Source organism: Dunckerocampus dactyliophorus, chromosome 3, assembly GCF_027744805.1.
Source record: "Dunckerocampus dactyliophorus isolate RoL2022-P2 chromosome 3, RoL_Ddac_1.1, whole genome shotgun sequence".
NCBI classification, from domain to species: domain Eukaryota; kingdom Metazoa; phylum Chordata; class Actinopteri; order Syngnathiformes; family Syngnathidae; genus Dunckerocampus; species Dunckerocampus dactyliophorus.
This window is the reverse complement of record NC_072821.1, coordinates 34743419-34760119: the sequence shown is the minus strand read 5'-3', so window position 1 is coordinate 34760119 and position 16701 is coordinate 34743419. Positions and strand designations below refer to the sequence as shown.

The 16701-nt window shown below is 39.2% G+C and overlaps 1 protein-coding gene across 6 annotated transcripts in view; it reads right to left on the bottom strand.

The window, feature by feature from the left end:
- LOC129178090 (E3 SUMO-protein ligase PIAS1-like) overlaps positions 1–16701 on the bottom strand; it is a 78125-nt gene that overhangs the window by 24374 nt on the left and 37050 nt on the right. For 3 of the 6 annotated variants that reach the window (XM_054769866.1, XM_054769862.1, XM_054769865.1), the window contains one exon: positions 3117–3612. In XM_054769866.1, coding sequence (XP_054625841.1) covers positions 3117–3609 — 493 coding nt within the window. In that variant the 5' untranslated portion in view covers positions 3610–3612. Of the gene's footprint in view, positions 1–3116; positions 3613–6104; positions 7599–16701 lie in introns of those variants that run through there. The other 3 variants (XM_054769867.1, XM_054769868.1, XM_054769864.1) reach the window with 3 other exon arrangements.

Genomic DNA, 16701 nt, shown 5'->3' with positions numbered 1-16701 from the left:
AGGATGCTACACCGGCAGTATACAGAAGAAAAAAAAAGACAAGAAGAACGACGTCAAAGTTGCCACGGAACAGAGTACGTCATGTCTTGTTTACATAATGTCCTCTAAACACTTCCATGATAGCGACGAGGCTGTAAGGCATTTTACATATTTTATAAACATCTTGTCACAGCAACATGTATGTTTACTCTGGGGGGCGAGGGCGGCGGCTGTGACGGCAACAACATATGAAGTAATTCTTCATCTCCATGTCTTAAGGCTTAAGTCCATGTTCTGCAAGTTCTCTATTTCATCTCCAAATGTTTATTCCTCCTCCAAAACTACGGACACATCGTTCAAATCTTTGCTATAATTACTGTAACTATCCTCTGTCTCGTACACCACAATGCTGATAGTTCTCCGAATGCGTCACTTCCGGAAATGAGACTGAACAGGCGCCATGAACTATAAATGTAACAATGTAGAACAGAATTACAAACAATGTATACCAGCAAAGTTGATAAATCATGTCAGGGCCCCTTTTAGGCAGTGGTTCTCAATTATTTTCTGTCAGAAATATTTCCCCCCCACCCCCCGATTTGAAATACTATTGAGCAACTGATAATATCTATTTATTTATCTGTACTGTACAGACTGAACTCCAAACTGAAAGCAGCGAAATGCAACAAAATGGAGAACAGTGAAGCATACAAGCGTACATTATTTAAGAGTCAAATTGCATGCTAAGTACAACAAATTCATACATGTTGGCAGGTCTGCACAAATATTAAAAGTCCTCCCTGCCTCTCACGCCACCCCTGACAGTTCACCGCACCCTCCCCAGGGCGGCCCGCCCCACTATTTGAGAAGCATTGCTTTAAGGTGTTATTTTTGACAGCCCTACTTATACGTGACTTCATTGCCTGACTTAAACAGTGGGTAAGAGCCCAATAATGCAGCATGGGCGCGGCATAAAAAATAAATGCCGCAATGTGGCAGAAGGGATTCGGTGAAAAGCAACGTGAGGATGGGGGAAAAGATATGGGAACAATTGGGAGGGTGCTATTAAGAAAGAAAAAAAATGTCCCAAGCTCCCTTCTTTATTATTTGGTTAAATAGGGTGATGACATAAAAATGATGGTCACCATCTTCTTCTGGATTTCACTATCTCACTCGCTCCCTCTCTGACAGAACAGAACAATGCATTATTTATATGAAAGTACGTCTGGATTTGGAAGGAAGCATATGTGCGGACATATTTTATCTGTGTGTGTGTGTGTGTGTGTGTGTGTGTGTGTGTGTGTGTGTGAGAGAGAGAGAACACAATGTCTATTATGCAGTTCAGATTGAAAAAGGAGGCAAGGTGTTTTCTGTGGGTATAGTTGTGTGCCTGTTCAAAGTCATCGCTTTGAATGCAAATGTTTGCATGCAAAGCGGCTGATGGCACAGTGAAGATTGAATATAGAAGAGGAAAGCTTAGATAGAAACCATTTAGCAAATGATACAAGAAAGGGAGAAATGGGCTAAAGAAGACGGAGGTGCGTCCAACGTGTTTGGACATGCATTGGCAGGAAAATTAATCACATGAGAGTCTCTTACTCTATTAAAATGCTAATGAAGGACAATATAGACATTTGCACAGTTTTTGTGATGTATTACAGAGCCAAAGCGGTAAAATGCTATGCTCAATGCAGAATGGCTACGACTGTATATGAGTGAGCAGTCAATATAAATGGCAGATCTCATCAGGACTGGAATCAAATATCTCCAAACTGGGACACACACACACACAGAACTCATGTCACATTCACAGACAGTCATAAACAACAAAAGTCTTTGACACTACAGTACACATAACTGCCAGTTCGCAGATCCTCTAAAAGCGACAGTAATAACTAAGAAGTGTAGTGGTCTTATTATTGGGATGGACTGATACAGCTTTTTATTTATTTTTTTAATTTTTTGTTTCATTTAATTCTTCTAGTCTTTCATTCCAGGGCTTTGTTACTGTATTTTATGTCGTTCAAGTGTTCTGTGTACAGTGTGAGTGACCGAGGACCATCTGTACATTACAGCTGAGGTAATAACATCTTCATAAGATTTTTCAAAATCATTTTTAGGTCCTCAAAATGGGAAGGTCCAGGGAAACAAAGCAAACACACAAACAAAAAAACAGAAGAATGAACGCTCCTCTCAAACGAAAAACACTCATACACAGTTGTCCCTCGATTATGGCGGTTAATTGGTTCCAGACTGGACCGCGATAAGTGAATTTCCACAAGCTATTAAGGTTCAATATAAATAATCTTCGTAGTTATGGCATAAAAACCCATCTACGACCTTCTGAACATATTTTTTAACACTATTAGAGCAGTCTAGACATGAAACAACACCTCTATAGCCACCTTTACACTCATATTACCCAATATAGTAGATATAACCAGAGAAAATAAGACATATTAGACACAAATAAGAGGAGTTGTTTTTTTCTGGACAGCGTACATCCTGCAGCACTATTGTCTCATCAATGTATTGTAATGGCGGCTTTAAATGGCTTTACACTCGTATTATCCAATATAGTAGACATAATAAGAGTAAATAGGCCATTTAAGACAAACATACAACTCCTGCTCACGTGTGTCACAGGAAATGTGTTCCCTAGAGGGACCTTAGTGGCGGGCGGCCAGATGTGGGGAGCATAGGAAGTGACGTCAGAGGTTGAGAGTATAGTTTTAGCTTGTCGTGGGATATGGCCCCAACAGTAACCCATGTTTTTCCATTATTATGTTGTTATTATTATTGTGCCTGTTGTGAGATAGTAAAGACCTTTTCTGGCGATCACGTCTGGCTTTCGTCCCATTGAACAATTACTGACACCCAGTGGCCAATGTAGAATACTACATTCACAATTGGAATGCTTCTTTTGCCTTGTATTTGTATTTTAGTTCATTTAGTTTGTTCATTTAGCCATTTTTATGCTTGAAAATGCTTAATTTAGGCCAAGAATATGTGTATATAAGTTTGTATAAGTGTCTAAGAATAAGTATGAATATCCAGCCATCCATCCATTTTCTTTGCCGCTTATGCTAAGTGTGACAAAGTGTGAGAAAACCACCAATCAATGTTGGAGCTCTTACCTAGACTGGTTGGTTTGATGAGTTCATCCAACATGTCATAAAATGGCAACCTCTGGAGCTTCACATCTGGGTGAACGGGGTGCAGCAGACCCGTGGCGGAGAGGTGGTGCGTCAAGCCGGTCAGCTCGTGTTTTCCAGGGCCGAGCAGAGAGAGGGGCAGTAAGGCAGCAGGTGACGGGGCTCCGCTGTGACCCGCATGACCCTCGTACGCCAGCTGTGTCAGGCCGGCGGGTAACGCAGCTCCGCCTCCTCCAACCACCCCTGCGGAGGCTGGGTGATGCGGCCCGGGCAGGGAGAGCTCAGAGTGAGACAACATTTTTGCAGGGAAGCGTCGGCGGTACAGCTCTTTGATCTTCATGTGCACGGCGGGGCTGCAGCCCACTTTTATCAGATGTAACGCCTTGGTTAGCAGCTCATGCTTACGTCCGTGTTTGTTGCGCCCAGCGTACCCCAGCAGCACCTGCAGCTCCGACACCCGTAGGCTCATCACCATTTGCTGCGGTAGAAAGAAAAGAGAAAAATAAGAATACACACTAACTTTGCTGCATTCTACTCCATGTTGTCATCTGCAAAACCATTAGGTAAATGGCTAGTATGGGGGTCGGCAACCTCTAGCATTAAAAAGAGCTTTTTGGGCCCGTTTCCACCTCATGAAAACCAACTTGGAGCCACAAAACCTATTTCACCATAAATTGAAGTTCCTTTTCTGTTTTCCTGTTCCTCCGAGCCACACCTGTTGCCACCTGGCAATTAATCGTGTTTCTTAAGCCTTCTCTGCCAATTTTGGATCAACATTCACAACAAAAGTGGTGTTACATATGGATTAGTTCCAGTTCCTGTACGATCGTGGTTTCCCACCGAGTTGACTCACCAGAAAACACGCCCCAGCACTTAGGTGGAGAATTGCACGGCACACGCTCAACTCCGAAGAACTTAGAAAGGCTCGTGACAGTGTCAGATGTGACGCCGTTGTGACTACACAGAAGCATAACCCAGCTGGAGCCAAAGCAGAAGGATAAAAGCGTTGCAGACCCCTGGGCAACATCTCAACATAGCCAGCTGCCTTTTGACGCCCCTGCACAACCTAAAGCTCCATTGGTCCACTTGAAGGAACATGATGGCGCTCCTTCCACTGTGCCGTGTGGAAACCATCTCAGGTGGGATCTCCTTGTCATGCCAGTAATGTTGGAAGCCATCAGGACCATCAAACTAAAAATGTTTTCTCATCAGAGAATAAAACTTTCTTCCACCTTTCAATGTCGCATGTTTGGTGCTCTCCTGCAAATTCCAATCATTGAAGGAAACAAGGCCTTTGAAAATGTCTGCCTTCTCTGGCAGATGGCGTCTGATGGTTATAGTACTACACTCTGCACCAGTAACAACCTTCATTTGGGTCGAGGATAGTCCCGTGTCTTGACGGACAACCAATGGGATCCCCCGGCACAGGGCCGATTACATTTTTCTGGGTCTACCACCTGACTTTTTGGTTCCCTAACCCTCAGGATGTTTGAAGAAGTTTGAAATGGCTGTCTTACTGCGTCCAACCTCAGCAACAACGGTGCGCTGCGAGAGGCCTTGCTTACGCAGCTCAACAGTCCCACCGCATTTTTTTGCCTTTTGCCTTTCACAGTGTGAATACGTGACACTAAATCACATTCAATATATATTTTTGCCAAGATTTTGCCTTTTAAAAGCAGTGCTTATAAACTTTTGATCAGCTGATGAACAGCCTATTTCACTTTAATGCTTGTTTGCAATACATTTCTTGCTCATTTTTTTTTTTTATCTCACTCCCATTTCTTCTTTTTGCATTTTGAAGCTCCATTAAGAACCTCCTTAAGATCCAACAGTGCAAAATGTACATTCTTGCCATTTTCGAATGGTCTTAAAATTTTAATCAGGGGTGTATATCGTTTTTGAATCGTATCATAACCTGTACATGTAGATCGTTTGGCTCAAATCATCTGTCGCAAAAAGATTTGCAACCTGAGAACAGACTAACCTCTTTTCTGTCTCCGACATGCAGTCAGAGCCGGGTGTCAAAGGGTGAATTTGACACAATAGAAACGGTTATGTGTTGCACATTCAAATATTGTGATAGTTTGGTGGGTAGAATAGTTATAATAAATTATTGCTTCTGAAGAACATCATATTCAGTTTGATAGTAATATATTTTAATAGTTGCCAGAGAATGACTGGAGGGGCTGTTTAACATTCCTTTGCACCCTGGTCTTTGCATTTAATTGACATTCTAAATTATACACATGGCAGCTTCAGGCTTTTTTTCCTGACCTCGCATAAACATCAGCTATTCAGAAAACCAAAATCACTCAACAAAACGCTCCTATTCCATGAAGGCACACGCGTCTTAAGGATGACCTTCCTTACATACAGTACAGTTTAAGTAAAAAAATTACCAAAACACACCGAGAGCACACAGGAGAGTGCATGTTACCTGAAGTCACTGCTCATGAAAATCATCCAACAACTAAAACATCATCCATCCAGCAATCCATCGCAGGAGTCTTTCTACTCATTTCTATTATGAAAGGTGTCGATTTTCAAATATGTGTGCATTTGTGTCAGCGTCTGTCAACCCAAAACCATCTCCCATAGCTACCAGTTAGGACATAGCGCTGTCCTTTGCTGCAGATACAAAGTTCATGCACCTTACTGGAAGCACACAGGCATGTGGAAATGTAATTCTCAGATCTGGATGTGAACGATGGAGAAGTTAAAGGGTACCTGACATGATTCATCAACTTTGGTTAAATATGTTATACACTAGGTCCCCAACTTCTTCTTAAGTAGGGGAAAAGGTAATATTGCCAATTATATAGCTACTACATGTACGTGTATACATGTACAGTATATGTGTATGTCTGTAAATATGAGTTTGGATGCAGTAGTAAAATTAAACGAGGATAATTCATGAAAAAAACAATAATAAAAATGATATAATAATACGTAATGATAAATGTTATTTACCTTTGAAGAGGAGTGGTCGAGCATACGTTGTTGAGGTGGAGTTGGAGTAGGAGATATTGGAAAAAAGGACAAATCATCGTCTTCGTTAGACTCTTCTAAAAGAGGTGGTGTTCTGTGGGTGGTGTAGAATAAAGCAGGCCTATTAACTCTTCATAAACTTTAATCACACGCTCTGTCCGGGTTGTATCATACAGCTAAAACTTAGCTTTCTATTTACCGGTAGCTTTCGCTGCCCAGCGTCTGTTGGTCCCATTAGCAGTGTCACCGTGCCCTCTACTGGTCAAGCATGTACGGTAGCAGTATAAATCCTGATTGAGCGACTACAAGGCAAAATAAAATAAAATATAGACCAGTCGGCTTGTGTTCGTATCAGCGAGTGTTCGCTAGTCGGGTGTTCGTAAGTTGGGGACCTAGTGTACATATATTGTTTATAATTATGTTCTACATTGTTTTTTGAAAGCGAACAGTGAATTAGCAAAAATGACCTTTATAGTTCATGGCGCCACCCATGACGAACTTGCTCCCGCAGTTCAGCCTCATTTCCGGAAGTGATGTCATGGGGGTAATATTACTCAGGTAAACAAACGAAGCGGAAGAAACCTTTGGAGATGAAATAGAGAACTTGCACAACATGGACTTAAGTCTTAAGACATGGAGATGAAGATTGGTCGCTTTCAAAACACAGAATGATAATTGCAAATTACTCTGGAGCTGCTTATCCTTCAATTATTTTTTTATTGGCTTCGTTATGAGCATAAAGGAGTTTTTATAGCCTATTTTATTGTAGATGTGGCCGCCCCCGCCCCCCACAGTAAACACATCGCTGTCAAAAGATGTTTATTTATACGTTTCATGCTTTGCAGCCTTGTCGCTATCGTGGAATAGTGTTTAGAAGACATTATGTAAACAAGACACGACTCACTCTCTTGTGCCAACTTTGACGTCGTGGTCGTTATTGTTTTTTTCCTGTGCACCAGCGGAATAACATCCTCTCTCAAAATGTGTTTATACCGTACTTTCAAGCCAAATAACTCTTGTAAAGGTGTTTCTTCAAAGCAGTCATCAGTGAAATGATCACTGCAAAGAACAGAACTCGAGGTGGGTGTCCACCTGTCTCTCGTTCTCTGCACTTGCTTCGTCATTTTGTTGTCTTAAACCTACCTCTTTTGGAAAAGAAAAAAACAGTATCACTCGGACGCTATGAACATCCAGCAGCAACACAACATTTTGGCATGACGACTATTTTGATGAAAAATATACTAAACCAAGTCGACCATGTACATCGAGAAGTGTTTGTTTACTCTGCTTTAGCTGAGAGGTGTTACCCCGATGTTGTCACTTCAGGAAAAGAGGCTTAACTGTGACAGTTAGTTCGTCATGGGTGGCGCCATCAACTATAAATGCAATTTTTGAAAATTTACCGTTCGCTTTCAAAAATTTAACAATGTAGAGCCTTTAAGCAAAGTTGATGTCAGGGACCCTTTTGCTTTTACAGTTTGCTTTTACAATAAGACAAGTAGTTTCAATCATAGCAGCAGCACGTACACAGGAGCTCTCTATCTGTAGATCTGTCCCCAGAATGACTTGATAGCTTATGATTCTGTTGAATATTCCCATTCTACACACACACACTGCCAGGGAACTGTCCTGCTGGTGACATAAATGACCACTTCCATGAAATATGCATGTGGCGGAGTAGGGGCATGTGGCAAAATGATGATACTGGCTGGCCACCATTTCAAATATACACTTCATACAAACACACAAAGCAAACCTCCCACACTTTCCAAAGCAAACATGCACACACAAAACACAGCAACAGCATGAACGTGACACACAAAAAAAACAAGGAATGCACACACGTTCACCACATTCACACCGCGCTGCGGATGTGTAACATTCTTTGCCAAAAAAGGGGGAATATAAATACAGTATAAAAAAGAACAGTGGGAAGAATGGAGAATGAGGGAGATACAGTGCATGAATAGTCTTAGCTTCTGTCAAATCTTGACTTTTGCTATTGACTACCATTCAAACACTAACTGATTGACTTATCTGGAACTAAAATCTTCTGTATCACAATCCTGACAATGTCACGTTCTTCTGTACTTTAGCCCGCCTGTAATTGAAAAGGCTGAGAAGATCGAAGAGGACGCTTTATCAACTCAACTCCAGGAGAATTTCTTCTTTATTTACAGGAGCCTGTCAGGTTAGGAATAGCATCAAATCGCCACTCAGTCTAGACATTGTTCACTGCTTAGTAAAAAGCTATTTTCATCTAACACTTACTCGCAACCAACAGTTGTTATATAGCAGCGGTCCCCACTAGTTACAATCACTGCAGTAGTGCCTTCCATTTTCTACTCTCCGCATTACTACCCTTCTTCAATAGCATGCATGTCACATTGGTATCAAAAAAGCCATATTCACATCCATCAGTACATCGTCATCAACCATAGCATCAGAGTTTCAGCATTCTCACAAGAATCCTTCCTTCCGAAGCTTTGATGACAGCCATGTGGTATTTAGGTTTAACAGCATATTTTTAATAAGTCAATATTAGGGGCGTAACGAGACACTCAGTTCACGAGACGATACACGAGATGTGGCCTACGAGAACGAGGCCAGATTTAAACTTTTCAGAAAAGTTGAATGAACATTGTTTTTTGTGACTGACTTTGAAAGGCGTTTATTGGCATTCGCCGGTGACATGTTTCCTATGGAAATCGGCTAATATTGATCGGTTTTTGGTATTTCCCCCATGAAGTAGCAATAATAGCATGCCATGATCTTTAACATGTAACACTGCACAGCATCTTCTTGTGCAGCTTTGTTATGCATTTGACATTTCAAAATTCCATCATTCTTCCAGACTCAGTTTAGAGCTGCAACAATTATTCGATGAATCGATGATATAACCAATTTTCCAATTAATTGACAACTATTTTGGCATTTGATTAATCACTTATTTTTTTCAAAATGTAAATATTCTCTGATTTCAGCCTTTCAAATAAAGCAGAGCTATTATCTTTGTGTTTTGGAAAAACACGATATTCACACGCATTAGCTCTGACGTTGGAAAACATTGATGGACATTTTTTGCCTTTTTTCCGATAAGTTGTGGACCAAACCACTAACTTTGTATTTGCTTCATATTGATTTGGTCCATCTAGGGATTAATCACTCAATTAATCCAAACAACAAGCTGCAAATGAATGGACTAAAAAAAAAAAGATAAAAACATCTTTCTAGCTGCAATTAATTGTGATTAATTATGAGTTAACTACGGACAAAATGTGATGAATCGTGATTACATATTTTAATCGACTCACAGCCCTAGTGTAAATCCAACATGAGCTGTTTTGCTCATTGACAATCTTGTTGATGATACAAAAATGCTGCACTGATTGCAGCTTGAAGCACTTGATATTTGTTTATTACAGAATATTAAAACAAGTCCAAGTGCATGTTGAGTAACAATACATCATGCAGAGGTTAGGCATTTAAAAATGAGAATTAAAAGTAGGTGTAAATGCTACAAGTGTTATCCAGCTGTCAGCCTTCACACGTTATCTCAGCAGGTTAGCTATTACTAGGACACAGCCCAGGCTGAATGCTGTTTGTAACTTATAGCATTTCTGACGCTTAACTGATATAATAACATTATAATAACAGTGCATACAAACAGCTAAAAACAGGTAATTAATGCACACAATGGGACACACCTATCTCACCTAGAAAGCCCGCTATTAAAGCACCTCCAAAAACCTCCAACAAGGTTTTATGGTTTTATATCCATGCTGAGAGCATGTAGTAACAGGTACATTCCTGATAACATGTAATACTTACTAGCTTCACACCGGTGTGGTATGGCGAGGTGTCACTACGCAAGCAACGTAGTTCTTGGGCATAACATTGTTAATAATAATAATAATAACAATGTCGCTGTAGCTGGGTTAATATGCAGGTCACAAATGGAGCGTTGTTGGCAGAATAGGTCCGTCCCATTACGTGCATTCTTAGCTGCCTCCTTTTCATTGTTATATCTTTAGAACACACAGAAAAGAGAAAGAAATGTGTGCTCATGTCTCACATAAGGATTGTGGATGATGGGCAAAATTCCCCCCCAAAAAGTGCAGTTTTCCTTTAAATGTTGGTCTTTGATAGCTGCAGCCTCACCAATTTTAAGAAAACATTTTACAGGTCTGTTATATTCCTGAAAAAATAAGCAATTTTTGTGATAGTACATACTTGTAAAAAAGTGCAGCTAGTGTAAGCCAGCCTATGGTGAAGCCATGTGCACTTCTGAAAAATGTTGCAGCAAAGCAGAACTGGTTCAGACCACAAAACTGGGAATAGTCTCACAGTGTCACATGATCTACTTCCTATTTCAACATAGCTTTTCCATCCCCCATCTGAATGTTTGCTTCATGGAAGTACAGCCGTCCCTCATTTATAGCGGTTAATTGGTTCCAGACCCAACTGCGATAAAATGAATTTGCGCGATATAGGGTTCAATGTTAATAAATATAGTATTTTTGTAGTTAGAGCATAGAAAACCTGTTTATGACTTTTTAAATACGTTTTTTAACAATATCAGAGCCCTGTAGACATGAAATAACACGCCTAGTCACCTTTGCACTATTATTCATTGTTTACAAAACATTGCGCAGCTCTTATCCTGCATGGACTTTAGATGGCCACGAGCTAGCTTATAGATAGCTAACTAGTTAGCGTCAACTTTGTTTCTTCCAAACTTAAGCAGCCAAAAACGTACCACTTCCACGCGGAATGGGAGGAGAACTTTTTTTCCACTCCATCATGTGGGACTTGCCATGGCTGACTTCATGACTTCATGCAGTGTTAAGGTAATGTAATGTAAGGTAATGTCTCAATGTTTTGTGTCATTACTGCCGCCTAGTGACCAGAATACTACATATCACTTGAATTTCTATATGTTTGTAAACCAGTCCACCACGAAACATTAATCATTTATTAATTTCTGAAAAACCACAATAGAACGAGGGACGACTGTAAATGCAAAAGTAATACCATGTAAAATTATTCATGGAAGAGTGGCAAAATTCAAACCAGCGAGGCAGCAGATCTTCCCCAGGCAGGATTAAGCTTGATAGTTTCACCAAATAAACGAGCATTGCTGATTGACATGGACATCTTAATAGACCTTCTGACTGGACACTTGTGTGTAGGAGGACAATTGTAAGTGAGAATGATGAAAGGGAGGATGAGGGAAAGGGGGATGGGGAGAAGAGAGCGAGAGAGCAGCTGAACCAAATGAAATTCTCCACACTTCCAGTGAAAACCCAGCAGGGAGGGGCAGGAAAAAGAAGGAGGGGAGGTGGGGTTGGAAGTGGCTGCTTAGATGGACGCATCATGTGAGAAACATAGACAAGGTGAATTAGAGACATTTGTCCTATTTGTTCACACAAGTGTTTAACGTGAAAGTTTCACCGTGAAAGTTGGACTGACTTGAAATTTCTCAACAGCTCAATGCACTCACAAAATATTAGGTTTGGTAATCAAGTCTGGAGCATCGATGGGAACCTGGACTAACTTATTAGAACTCTCCCGAGATCGTTAAAAAGATAAAACGTTTTTACTTCGATTCCTAGTTTTGATGCCCACTTTGCAGACCGGAAGAAATAGCCGCAAACCGAAGCAGCGACTAAAAAGTTTGGCTGAACTTCATAAAAAAGAGCGGTTGGCTCAGTGCGACATTTGCAACACAATAATATCATGCAAAGGAGGGTGCACCACCAACATGATGAATGTTCACACATTCATGGTGGACAAACAACAGAGTTGCGCTACGTCCCACTTCCTCTAAGCCACATTGCGTCAACGGAGGGCCAAGACACTGCAGGTTTTCCCTCCAACCACTTTCTCCGGCAGGTGATTTAGGCACTGTCCACACGGGAACAATCCTGAGATTTTTTTTGGGAGGCTGGTTGAAAAAAAGTCACGTCCATACTTTGCCGGATGAGTAAATAGTTGCATCCAGGCGGGAACGAATCACTGAGTGAAAACAATGTAATACACAAGGCACACCTACATGTGGCGCTGTGAACAAACATGCGGGTGGAACCACGTGACACATCAAACCATAAAAGAAGAAAAAATGGCGGTGGGTGGGTGACGTCAACGTTGTTGTATTGCCTGTCTACATGGCAACGACACGCCGGCGTTTTCAGAACACCGTTCCCGTGTGGATGAGAGGCTGAAACCATAAAATACGTTTTGACCTGAAAACGTGTCCCTGTGGATAGCCCCTTAATTGATGAGCTCCTTACCTCAAATTGTTGGAGGGGTTGATCATTAAAGTCACCTGCTAACCTGCGGCGTCTCGGCCCTCCAAGACACTCCTGCTCCAAGCAATCACAATCGGGGGTGTCAAACTGTCATTTATTTATTTATTTTTCATTTAAAAACATTTATTTCATTAAAAAAACAACAACCAAAAAACAGTATAAAATAAACACACACCAGAACGAAAGGGAACAGAAAGAAGACAAGTCTTATTGTCTATGCCCCCTTTTTTCCCCCCAAAATTCAGTTGCAAAGAAAGTAAGCAATTTAAAAACAAGAACATCAACAAAAAATATACATATAGCAGCCGGCCACGCATCTCCTCAATTACAACTCAACCAAAGCCATTCCCCACAATAAAAATAACTATAGTATGACAATCAAACATAACTAACATATTTCATATTACCTCAACATACTAGTTTTAACCATTCTTTTAAATTTGATGTCTGACTTGGATTCTTTATTCAGATTGTTCCATAAACTGACTCCTTTTACAGAAGCACAACGTTCCATCAGTTTAGTCCTGAATCTTTTTTTTTTTTAAGATCACTGTTCCTTTTAAAAAATACTTGCTTTATCTTTTTTCAAATCTTTTCTGAAAGTTTTTCCTGCATAATTTGCAAAATACTATAATCTACTAATTCATGAAATATCAACAGTTTGAACTGAAAAAATAATGGATTTGTTGGCTCTCTGTGTCGTTTTCTACTGATTGTTATTAAAACTTGACTGAGGACACGTTTTGCAAGCATTTGCCCATACTTCAATGCAATAGGTCAAATATGGAACAATCATGGTGTTGTATAAAATATACAGTGCTTTGTTATCCAATGAATCCTTTACTTTGTGGAACAGTGCTATTATTTTTGATATTTTTACCTTTGTGTACTGTATATGTGATTTCCAACACAAATTCCCGTCCAGAATGACTTGGTTTCCCTTACTCTATTCATTTCTATACCATCTACATTAACTGAGGCACCAGTTTCTACCCCTCTGTTACTGAATATCATGAAGTTTGTTTTTTCACATTTAACGATAATTTGCTTACATCAAACCACATTTTTAAAAATTTGTTATTCTTGTTTAACCACATTCAAAACCTGCGTTATATCTTCCCCACAATAAAATAAAGTAGGCTGATCCACAAACAGAATACATTTGAGCAGTTTGGATACACAAACAAAATCATTAATATACAAAATAAACAATTTTGGGCCGAGGACCGACCCCTGAGGTACTCCACACCGAATATGATGCAATTCAGATTTTCTATCATACATCACAAGCTGCTTCCTATTTTCTAAGTAACTTGAAACCCTTTCAAGTGCGACTCCTCTGATGCCATATTTGCTCAGTTTTTTTAAGAAGTGTGGTATGATCAATGGTATCAATGTTTTTTTGAGGTCAACAAAAATACTTACAAAAAACAGTTTCTTATCCATTGCGGTAGATATTTCTTCACTTAATTCCATAAGAGCCATTGATGTGGAGTGGTTGCTTCTAAATCCATGCTGACTTATTGCTTAACATATTGCATCTATCTATACATTTGTCTAACCTGGTTCCAAACAATTTCTCTAATGTTTTGGAAAATTGTGGAAGCAAGGACACTGGTCTGTAGTTGGAAAAAGCATGTTCATCTCCATTTTTATAAATTGGAATTACTTTGGCTATTTTCAGATTGTCAGGAAATACCCCTGACAAAAAAGATAGATTACAAATGAATGGAAATGGTTCAATAACCAATTCAATGATATTCTTTACCAATATCATGCTCATATGTATCACGTCAGTGGATCCTTTACTTGCACAACTTTTGACAATATTCAGTATTTCTTCTTTTTCTACCTTACCAAAATAAAAATACTGTCCACATTATCCATTATTGTGTTTTTATTTACATTGCCTTTTATTGTAGATATGTTTGCTGCAAGACTAGGGCCTGCATTTACAAAAAAAGTTATTAAACCCATTTATTTTCAGTTTTATCAGGAATGTCAAAATTATTTTTCACAAAATAATTTGGAAGAGCTGATTCTCTTTTAGCATTTTTTATTACACTATTTGTTATTCCCCAAGTAGCCTTCATGTTGTTTCTATTTTTATGTCGTAAATTACCATAGTATTCCTTCTTGTGTCCTCTAATTATCCATACTAATTTATTTTTATATTTCTTATACCTGTCTTCTGCTTCTGTCGACCTTGATTTTAAAAAACATCTATCTATCTTTTTTTTCTTGCAGAGATTTTGTAATCCTTTATTCATCCATGGTTTGTCGAAAGCATCTTTCTAGTTTTTCATACAAACCAATCAGTATCGTCATAAATAAATCATAAGCTATATTTACATCATGCACATACACTCCATCCAATTTCTGTTTTTTAAGCTTTCTTTCAGTGCCTCCAAAGCTTCTTTGGATCTGTTTCTTATTCATTTTTCTGAGGTAATGTCCTTTGTATTGCATTGATCATTTTTATAAACTGTAAAAACAGGCAAATGATCACTTACATCAGTTATCATGATCCCACTCACTACTCTTCCATCAACTGCGTTTGTGAAAATATTGTCAATACTGTCATATTGCACTTTTTGATGTTATTCTTGTGTGCTGAGATATCATTGGAAACAGATTCAAGCTACACATTGAATTTATGAAATCACTTGTGTTCGATGAACTTGAATTTTCCAGATCAATGTTTACGTCTCCACATAAAAACACAATCTTGTTCTGACTCCTGTCAAACAGGTCCATTATTGTATCTGTGAATGTTTTAACACATGAACCTGGTGATCTACAAACACAGCTGATAACGTTTCTAGCTTTTTCATTAATAATTTCCACTGTGATCACTTCCATAATACCGTCAACAGCAACAACATTACATTTTAAACTACAGTTGAGATACAAAGATACGTACACCTCCACCTTTTATATCCTTCTGTTTACACACGACCTCATCAAGGACAGCACACATCCACAACACTCATTATTCACACTCCTACCGTCAGGCAGACGCTACAGGAGTTTGAAGTCCAGGACCACAAGGCTGGCAAACAGCTTTTACCCACAGGCCATCAGGCTTCTCAACAAAGCACTCACACACGCCGCACGCAACATACGCACACACTCATAGCACTTTATTTATTTCTTTATTTCTTTGTATTATTTATCTGTATTAATGTCTCTTCTGTTGTTGTTGCTTAATTTATTGGTATTTATGTTTTTTATGTTCTTATTGTTTTTCTTGTGTTTTCTTTCTTTTCTTGGGAGAATGAACAGAATAAGAATTTCATTGCATAGTATAACTGCCTGTTTACTATGCATATGACAATAAAACTCTTCAATCTTCAATAATACAGTTCATAGCCGTCTATCTGAACTTCCTCCCTTTCTTCATCTATCCTTCATCCATTCTTCTGACACTGCAATTATACTCAAACGCCTTCTAATTTGCTTTAAGTAATCTTTCATTTTTGATAAGTTACATTGTATACTTCTACTGTTGAAATGAATGATAGACAGTGTTCCATTCAGCATTACTTTATCATTCAATTTCTCAATATAATACTCGCATTTATTATTTGGAATTAGTCAGTTTTTGTTTGTACCCCGGTCTACATCATATATTTTACTTTCTAAATCAACATCTACATTTATGTATGCATCCATGTTCCAGTTTCAATTCAGTATTATCAGTGTGGTTGTTGATATGATTTTGTCCTCTCCATCATAGTCTTTATGTAGTCCTGTTTCTTTCTTTTGTTTTGTTATTGTCTCCGCAATCGTTGTTGTTGCTGTTGTTCTTGTCTCTCTCTGTATTGTCCCCCTCTTGTCCCTGCACTCCCCCCTCTGTTTTCTTTTCTCTTCTTCTCTATCCCCTCCTGCTCCTGTCCGGCCGCTCCAAATTTGCATAACAACTAAACATCAAATAAAGTTAAATTACTTCACTATAACAGGGGAAAAGTATCTTACACTTTTCGCTGGCAGAGCAAATATGTTGAGCACGTAATGGCATTTAGATCAACAATACCATCTGCCCTAATGGCTGGACAGGACACTAAAATAAATAAATAAATAAATAAATAAATAAATAAATAAATAAATAAAGATGCTACAACCAATCCGGTGTAGGTCGACAGACTCTATTATCAGCTGTACGAGTTTTGCATTAAAGGTGACAAAGCAAATTAGTGTAATATCCTATAATTAGGGGTGTCACGAGACACCCAACTTACGAGACGAGACGACACACAAGATTGTGT